The sequence below is a fragment of the Photinus pyralis genome, unplaced genomic scaffold (genome assembly GCF_008802855.1).
Source record: "Photinus pyralis isolate 1611_PpyrPB1 unplaced genomic scaffold, Ppyr1.3 Ppyr1.4_LG2, whole genome shotgun sequence".
NCBI lineage: Eukaryota > Metazoa > Arthropoda > Insecta > Coleoptera > Lampyridae > Photinus > Photinus pyralis.
Window position 1 is genome coordinate 12435205 of NW_022170403.1, and position 9844 is coordinate 12445048.

General features: G+C 37.0%; 2 protein-coding genes across 2 annotated transcripts; one reads left to right on the forward strand and one right to left on the reverse strand.

The window, feature by feature from the left end:
• The first annotated feature begins 1572 nt into the window (after positions 1–1572).
• On the forward strand, positions 1573–4669 carry LOC116164511 (uncharacterized protein K02A2.6-like). The gene is made up of 2 exons (XM_031478705.1): positions 1573–1704; positions 1760–4669. Exon 2 carries the CDS (start codon positions 1985–1987, stop codon positions 4607–4609), a length of 2625 nt encoding a protein of 874 aa, XP_031334565.1. The 5' UTR covers positions 1573–1704; positions 1760–1984; the 3' UTR covers positions 4610–4669.
• A 962-nt stretch (positions 4670–5631) lies between these two features.
• Positions 5632–7344, reverse strand: LOC116163763 (ribonuclease H2 subunit A). The gene is made up of 2 exons (XM_031477866.1): positions 6956–7344; positions 5632–6889 (listed from the first exon to the last, which is right to left on the reverse strand). The coding sequence occupies exons 1-2, from the start codon at positions 7125–7127 to the stop codon at positions 6114–6116; spliced, it is 948 nt and encodes a 315-aa protein (XP_031333726.1). The 5' UTR covers positions 7128–7344; the 3' UTR covers positions 5632–6113.
• Between the last annotated feature and the right edge of the window lie 2500 nt (positions 7345–9844).

The following is a 9844-nucleotide window of genomic DNA, read 5'->3' on the forward strand; positions in this document are numbered from 1 at the left end:
ATGTTTGAAATAAAGAATTACAGCCAAATTTATATTGGGGTTTTTAATTAATTGTGTGAAGATATCAAATTTGATGTATACAAATAACAGTCCGGTAAGTGTTGCTTAGCGACACTTACCGGCTCTGATGCTGTAATAACTCACCTACTGGACTCAAAATGATAGTGTAATCGAACATCTACCGGACAGTATGAAATAAAATATATAACTTTGCTGTGTTGTACCGCGGGTTAATTTTCTATCCACCCACTTTCGTCATGAGCATTGGTCACCACAGTGAAATTGGCGACGAGAGAAGTAAAAAGAGCAGACGAATTGAATAGGTCCACATTGCCGTTAGAATTATAACAAAATGGCCGCAATTTCACCAGAACAACTAGCGCAAATTACTGCCGCCGTTGCTGCTGCATTTCTACAAATTGACCAGACTAGAGCTACGCCGTTAACAGCACCGTCAGTAAATCCAAACATCCCCCCATTCGAGCAGTATGACGCCAAGAAGGAAGACTTCAAGTTATACAGGGAACGATTCGAAAATTACTTGCGCATGAAGGAAGTGTTTGATAACAAGACCAAGTCCGCTTGCCTACTTCTAGGGTCTATTGGAGCGACACACTACCAGACAATAAATGCCTTAGTAGCGCCACAAAAGCCATCCGAACTATCATACGATGAGCTGATTACCCATTTAGAGAAACATTTGTCACCTGAGCGGAACATGCTCGTGGCCCAACACTATTTTTTATCAACTTACCAGTCTGGAAAACAGAGCATCAGTGAATACGTTACTGAACTGAAGAAAAATTTAGGGGCATGCAACTTCCTGGCAAAGTGTCAATGTACTCAAGAGGTTTCAACAGCGGAACAATTTTTAAGAGCGCAGTTTATTCGAGGGTTGAAAGATACCTGGATCACCGAGCAGTTACTCCAGTCAAACCTCACAGAATTTAACGAAATCGTGAAAAAGGCAATAGCTTTAGAAGCAGCTCGAACTGATAGTCAAAATTTAGCGAAAACTTCAACTCCATCAACAAATACATCAATAAATAGTGTGATTCCGAGCAGAGAAGGACAATTTACGAAACGTCAGAGCCAAAATTCTAAGCACAATCGAAAGCCGGATCATAATCGTCATAGGTCATCATCACGCAACTATCGACAACAGTCACACCAAAATCGTAATTCTTCACGAGGCCGGGTAAACTACCGTGAGTTAGGAATTGACAATATGTGCTTATTCTGTGGTCGTGACAACCATACGTCAAAAGACTGTCGTGTACAACAAACAAACTTAAAGTGTACCGGTTGTGGCAAACAAGGACATGTTGCGAATGTTTGCATTTCAACGTTAATCAAATCAAAACGTGATAGTAGTGCACATAATACTACCTACAACATTGATAATTTCAGTGTGAATCGTATTGAAGATGTATATTCATCCGAAGGAGACGATACCCGTAAATACTACACATTCATCAATGTCGAAGGACAAGCAATTCAATTTGACTCCGGAGCGGGATTCACGTTACTTCCAAAAGACCTTTTCGATAAACTTAACTGCAAACAAAAACTGAAACCGTCTAACCTAACATTTCGTACTTACACACGTCAAACCTTTCAACCACATGGGAAAGTACAAGTAATGGTTCAATACCACAATAATCAAAATCCCACATTAGAGGATCTATACGTAGTGCCTGAGGGGTATGATCCATTAGTAGGTCGCGAATGGATTCGCCATCTAAACATTCAATTACAGGAAATCGATAAACAGACCAGTAAAAAATTAACACAAATCCATAGTGATTACATAAATTCAATTGAGTCGGTGCGTGAACAATTTCCCAATATCTTCGAACAAAAAGTGGGATGCGTTCCGAATGTAGTGATTAAGTTAGCGCTTCGCGATAATGTCAAACCTGTGTACACACGAGAACGGAGTGTTGCATATGCGTTACGCGATAAAGTTAGTCACGAATTAGAAATGTTAGAATCTGCCGGAATTATAAGTAAATGTGATGTAAGTGACTGGGGTTCACCACTTGTGGTGGTACAAAAACCACAAGGAGGAGTGCGGCTTTGTGTCGATTATAAAGTTGCCGTAAATGACAGTTTAGTGAACGTGAACTACCCCATTAAGCGCGTAGACGAAGTCCTTAACAGTTTGCGGGATTCGTCTTACTTCTGTAGACTCGACCTTTATAAGGCATATTTACATTTACGTGTAGACAAAGACAGCAGTGTAATACAAACTATGTCTACCCACCAGGGGACATATCATGTAAATCGTTTGAGTTTCGGAATTAAAACGGCTCCAGCTGAGTTTAACCGAGTCATTGATCAGATTCTACGGGACTGTCCAAAAACAACCTCATATTTTGACGACATAATTGTGCATGGTAACTCTTACAAAGAATGCTACAGCAATTTAATTAAATGCTTAACCAAATTGCAAGAAAACGATCTTCACCTGAACGAGGCAAAGTGCAGTTTTTTTCAGAACGAAATCGAGTATCTAGGATACATCATAAGAAAAAACACCATTGCAAAGTCACCCGATAAGGTAAAAGCCATATTGAACATACCTAATCCGAAAAATGTTGCAGATGTCCGGCGATTTCTCGGCATGATAACTTATTACGCAAGATTACTCCCAAATCTATCGAGCATGACTGCACCTTTACGAAAATTATTACAACACGATAATCAGTTCTTATGGAATCAAGAGTGCAACCAAGCATTCAACAATTTGAAAATGGAAATTGCCAGTGACCGAGTTGTTGTACCGTATGACCCCGAGCAACCAGTTTTATTAACCACCGATGCCAGTCCATATGGAATTGCAGCTGTGTTATCCCATTCTACAGCCAACGATGAACGTCCAATTGCATTTGCGTCCCGATCCTTAACCAGGGCCGAGCAGAATTATTCCCAGCTCGATCGAGAAGCATTGGCGATCGTTTATGGTGTTAGTCATTTTCAACAGTATTTAATTGGAAAAAGCTTTACATTGAGCACCGACAATCAACCTTTAGTGCGGATTTTTAACTCGAAATCAAAAGCATCGAAAACCACATCGTCACGCCTCATTCGCTACGCTTCATTTTTATCAACGTTTGATTATAAAGTACAGTTTAAGAAAGGCATCGATAACACCAACGCTGATTGTTTATCACGAGCACCACTACATGATGACAAAGGAAAAATTGAAACAGCATTTGACGAAGAACTCGATCAAGTTAACCACGAACAGGTATTCAATATCTCGACAGACCAAATGGGATATGAGCGTATAAAGTACGAGACTGGAAGGGATTCCGAACTGTGCAAAATTATCGAACAAATGAAGACTCAACGCATCGAATCTGAATTCCTTTTAAACGACGGAGTCTTATACAGGAGCCATAGGATTGTCATACCGAAGACAATGCAAGCTGATATTTTAAACGACTTACACTCAACACACCTAGGGAGCACCAAAATGAAACAGCTGGCACGACGCTATTGTTATTGGCAAAACATCGACAAAGAAATTGAAAACATCGTTCGAGCATGTGAAGAATGCAAGAAAAGGCTCCATTCACCACCCAAAGCTGAAGTTCATCGCTGGGAACTACCTCAAGAGAATTGGGACAGAGTACATATCGACTACGCAGGACCCATCGATCATGTCTACATCCTCTTATGCATAGATGCGAAGTCAAGGTGGGCCGAAATGGAAGTCCTACGAGAACATCCTAATTCAGAAAACACCATGGAACTTTTAAACAGAATTTTCTCTCGAAATGGATATCCAAAAGAAATGGTATCAGACAATGCCACAATTTTCACGAGTAACGAGTTCAGAACGTATTGTAAGAATAACGCTATTTTCCAAAAATTTATCGCACCAGGACATCCTGCCACGAACGGACTGGCCGAGAGAAATGTACAAACTCTCAAAAACAAATTAAAATCAATGTCAACGGAAAGGATCCCATTGGAAACAAAAATTATGAAAATATTATTCCGATATCGAGCGACACCGTTACTAAATGGAAAGACACCAGCAGAACAATATTTAAACAGAAAATTCAGAATCCGTTTAGACTCAATGTTTCTTCATATTCCTACACCGAATCAAGACCTGCAAAAACGTCGTGCACGTTCACATCAAGCGGGAGAGGACATTGTAGCCGAATTTTACATACAAAACAAACGGACCTGGAAGCCAGGAACGGTAGTAAAATGCCTAGGGAAATTACATTACCTTGTCCGATTAGAAAACGACCGAATAGTGAAACGACACGTAAACCAGCTCAGAAGAAATGCACCTAAGCAAGTAACCTTCAACCTACCAGAGGAGCCACAAATCCAAAAACCATTGGAATATGAAGAAGAATACCAACCTGCCATTTTACCACGTAGTTTAGATCGACAAGAAATGGAGCAGATTCTGATTCCAGAAGCAGATCGTCCAGAACCACCACGAAGATCAAATCGAAACCATAGACCACCACCCTACCTGAGCGATTACCAGATGAATTATATAGCAGGGGAGACTGTAGTGAATATTAAGAGGTCTCCACTGGAGAAAAAAACAAGCGTACCAACTGACGCTTCCAGTTAGTTTTTTTTGTACGTGCAGTGACATGTTAGATTTTTAATGTGAATAAAAATATATAACTTTGCTGTGTTGTACCGCGGGTTAATTTTCTATCCACCCACTTTCGTCATGAGCATTGGTCACCACAGAGGGGGAGGGGCGAGGGGGGCCCAGGCCCTGGACGCCAAGTCTGGGGGGCGCTGAAGTCGCCCGTCGTCGCCTTCGTCGGGAGCGTCAAAGGCGTGAGTGAAAGTTTACCTCGAATTATATAAACGAATCCGTACATACTCTTGTTTCGTATTGTATAAATTCAGAATCAGTAAAAATTTAAAAATTAAAAACTGTCGCGTTTATAAAGTCGGTAATTCCATGGAGTTAGGAAATCAAACAAAAGCGCCTGCATTTGCCATGTTTGATCTCAAATTGCCATGGCAGCACTGATTTTCTTAAAAGCGCCAGTTTTTAATTATCCAATTTCTTGAATTCAAAGTTCAGAAAATTAAAAGCTATAGTATGCATGGATTCGTAATTTTTTTCCCTACAAAAAACCTAAATAGACTTTCTCTCTAAAATAATTAGAGAAGTCAATAATCAGAAATGAAAAAATTTCTATTGCAATTCCTATGGTGCGTCACCACCCGGTATAATAATATATTTATTATGGAAAAACAAAAATTGTGTTTATTATTCTAATAAAATCTTTCCTTGTCCAATCTCATAATTTTATATGTGGAGGCCAAATTTAGTTTCCGCCCTTGTATAACCAAACCCGCTCCATCAATTTTTTAAATGTTTAGAAAAGAGAAAAATGAAGAATTAAAATGTTTCCTATTTCATGTAATTTATGATGTTATACAAGTGAGCGCTTATCTTATCTACATAAAGGCCGGCGTTGAAGCCGAGGAAATAAGGTTTTATTTTATTTTTACAAAAATGACTCCATCTATTACACACTTTTACCACACACAACAGTTTTCTGTGCGTCTACCACATTTTACAACAAATTATTTCGACTGCTGCAAGGTAGACAACACACTAACCGTACTCTATTAGGTGTTGCGTTTATTCTATAGCATTGCATTGACCGTCTGTACATTGAAATTCAATGGTCTGTAGTATAAATGTTGTCTGTGGTAACAGTAAAAAGTAAAGAAAGTTGTAGTTCCAAACCAGAGACATCTACCACTCCATGTCTCTGTTCCAAACAAAAAAATTTTGCTATTGTTTCTCTGTCCTAATTTTTTTTTAACAAACTGGGATTGAACGCATCCGCTCTGTATAAACGTTAGTTTTTTGTGGAATACAAAAGAAAAAGTAAAATATTTAATTTCCTAACATAAGATTCATTACTGCTAATTCAATTTGAACATAGGCTAATTTGGCATTATCATTGTTAAAATGGATAATCAATGGTAATTATTTTGTTGAAAAACACTATACCTACATTACACTACAAATATCTTGCAAAGTAAATATTATATTTGTTGCAATTATAATAACTAAAAGCAGCTTAAATTATGGCTTAAAACTAGAATGGTGTGGAGTTTGTAAGACACATTTGAGCAAAAAAAGAATGTTTTTTCTTTGTTTCTTTATCCATTTTAAAAAATGAAGTAATTTGTGTAGACTGGGTTGATTTTGGATTTTCATCTTCGGTTTCCATCCATTCGACAGGATATGCATCAGATTCTAGAATTTTTGAGGCGGTGCTCCAACTAAATCGAACAATTTGAGGAAAACCAAACACAGGATCTAAATACTCTTTCAAAAATTTCTTCGTTACTGGATCACCTGGGTAACCACTTCCAAAGTCTTTATGATTTAAGTCAAAACCTTCGGAAAATTTCCAAGTTTGTAAAGAATGGTCCCTGGTGACTTTTGCAAAAATGCTTGCTGCAGAAACAATTGGATATAGAGAGTCAGCTTTTTTAGCTACAGTTATTTTATAATTTGGAAAAATATTTAACAAGTATGCTTGGTATTTCTCTGGTTGACTTCCAAGCGTGTCCACATAAATGTGTTCGATAACAACCCCCGCAAAGGCTACGGCTTTAATCAATCCTATTGCAGATTCTTTAGAAACTTCATTTAAGGAATGTTTCTTAAGACTTAGCATACTGTTACTAATTCGATTCGGAGAAATAATATCAACGGCCCAGCCAATTACATCTGTTGAAGTGCACATATTTGAAAATATCTCGTCACGTTTTGCTTCTGTTAATGCTTTAGAATCTGCACATTCAAAGGATTTTAGCATTTCATTCTTATCTATAGGACAGAATGCAATTCCGTACACCATAGGGCCTGCAAATAAGTATTAAACAAAATCCGAGACAAAATCCATCCAAAGATGAAAATCTATTAACCTACCTAAGACTGGGCCTCTCCCAGCTTCATCAATTCCTAAAATGCAGGGAGCTTCGGTACACATCTTTGGAATCGTTGATATATAAAATGCATTTTCTGAGTTATCTCGCTGACTTAAGAATGTGTTTAAACTGTCTAATGAGATAATATTTGTACCAGTATCTGGAGTATCCATAGCTGATATAACCAAAATGCTATGAAGAAACCGAGGAAGAAACAATCCAAGGGCCCAAAAATATAAATAACAGTCTGCAGACGCTCAGAGTATCGCTATTTCTTCTAAGTGCAGACGTTAATTTTTAACCTCAGATTCTTTTAAGCGCCAAAATTTGTTTGTATTTTGTAAGATGTTAACGTTTGTGGTTCGATAATTGCCAAACGACAGTAGATGGTCTGTGGCTCTTGTACTGCATATTTGCTACATCCACGGTCGTAGTCGTATATACAGGTCTGGATACTCCAGCCTATTTCCTATATGAGAAGTGAGACTCTTACGCGTCATCGATCGCGTAGTACCATAAAGTCGTCACGGGCGGAGCATGAGTCGAGCGAGGGATGATTTTTGACAATTGCCATGACTGACTTGTATTCATTGCTTGTAATAATTTGTAAAACAAAGGACTATCGCCGCCTTGAACCTCTACAGCTACGCAAAAAAAACCGCTGCTTTGAGAAAAATCAGCAAACCGTGCATTGTGCCGAAATATAAAACGGGATGTAAAAGTATTAAACCAAAAGATGCTGAAACGCGTGAAAAGTGGATGAATGCGATTCTGGTAAGTTGTTTTAACGATGACCGCGGTTAGCGGACAACAGCGACAAATCATAAGTAAGCATCAGGAATTCCCGTTGAGTAAACTGCGTACAGCTGCTGGCCAAAAAGCAGATTATTATTAGTGTAGCTGTTCATCAGATTTGCTGCGTATAAAACTGCCACTGAACGCGCCCGATGTTTTAACGGCGCATTTTAAACATATATATCTTCTCTTATATATATGATTTTAAATCGGATAGAGAAGAATTCGAGGCAAATTTTCTCAATTGAATGTACCCATGGTATAATAATAGTACATTATATATCAAGGTAGAGAAGTACAGTATTATTGCCTGAGCACCAAGATTACATCTCGAGGCGCTTGCGCCGAGGGGTGTAAGGTGCGAAGGCAATAATAGACTTTTCTACCGTGGTATATATACTATTTTTTTCACTACTAGCACTTGAAATCCTCTAAATTAACATATTATATTGATAAGAGAGTGAACGGTTGGACAGAATTGTTTGTTTCTTAATTTAACATGTCAATCAAGTACGTAGAAGTACAAGTCAAACAGGCCGTATTTTGTTCTGTCATTGAGATTTTTCAAAGAGTAATTTCGTTCGAATTTTTTCAAAATGTGATAATTTTAGGTATGTAATTTCTCTGGAAATTGCGAATGGTGGCAATTATTCGTTTTAGAGAACTTGTCTAAACGTTCATTGAGCGAAATTTCGGGTTGTGTTTTCTAAAAGTGACAGCGTGACAGTTCTCATTATTGACTACTAGTTAATAATAAAAAATTATTAACCACTTTGAACAAATGCCGAGTAAGCCTACTTTACAAGTGGAAAAAAGGTTAATAATCATGTCATCAGACGCTAGTAGTGAAAAAAAAATGTACCTATCCTATCTACCGTATTAAAATAAGTCTCCCGTAGTATCTTTTCCATTGTGACATTATAACTATTATCCTTTCTATTAATTCAAATCAAATAGTTAATGCAAACAGTCGCATAAATTTAATGAACTTATAGAAAAAACAAGTTACAAAAGTCATTATGCAAACATAATTGACGAGAGCCTATTTTCCTCTTAGTAATATTAATGCTAGGACCAGGAAAAAATACCGGTAGGCAGGAGATCCTTACCCCATTCTGATCCTTTCAAATGAGCCGCCTATCGTCGAAGTCTATATTTAATGAAAAATAGTGGAGCGTATACAAATAAAAACAAATTTTGAAATGGCCATTAGTTTTACTTTTATTTAAAGTCTCTACAACTATTTTCAAATGCTTTCGTAAATAGCATTGCGCATTGTCTACATTAGAAATTTCATTGAATAACTTCATAAATAAAACATACAGCATGCGTAAACAGTAATTTTGAAACCGGTATTAGTTTTAGTTTAATTCAAAGTGCCTACATATTACATAATATGATATTAAACAATTATTCCAATATTGACAGTATTGACTTGATGCTGCGTGACAATGATTTAAATCTTGAGCGCCCTTCTACAGGGTGTTTTAAAACGAATGGTCAACTTGATCTACGAGGCCAATGCCATATTTTGAAAAATCTTGAATAACTTATGACAACCTTTGATGCTGACTATAGGGAAAGATAATATCAAACAACTTAGATTTTCATATAGATTTTGAAAATGCAATAAATACATGGTGTTGTATTTAAAATATGAACTGCTTTCATAAAAAAGAAAAAACTGGTGTTAGATTTGCTTGTATTCCGAGTATCTATGTATTAATTAATTTCATTTAAATGCTTCCGTAAATAAGAAAGTTGGCATTGCGCATGCGCAAAACAACCTTTTGAAAACATCGTTAATTTTACTTACCTACTTATATTCGTAGTGTTCATATACAAAGTTTCATTTAAATAACTTCATAAATAACTAGTTGTCAGGTAAACTCCTGACTTGACTTTCCAACTACTTTTAATAGAGTCATTGCAATAATTTTTGGTCATAGTATATCATTTAGAAAATGCGCTCTAGCGCCTTTATTTTGAACCCGACTCAAAAAGTGTACAAGCCTTTTTTGTAGATCTCAGAAAAATGCAAATTTAAAAAAATAAAATAAATAGTTTAACTTTTCAATTCAAAACTTCTCAAAAA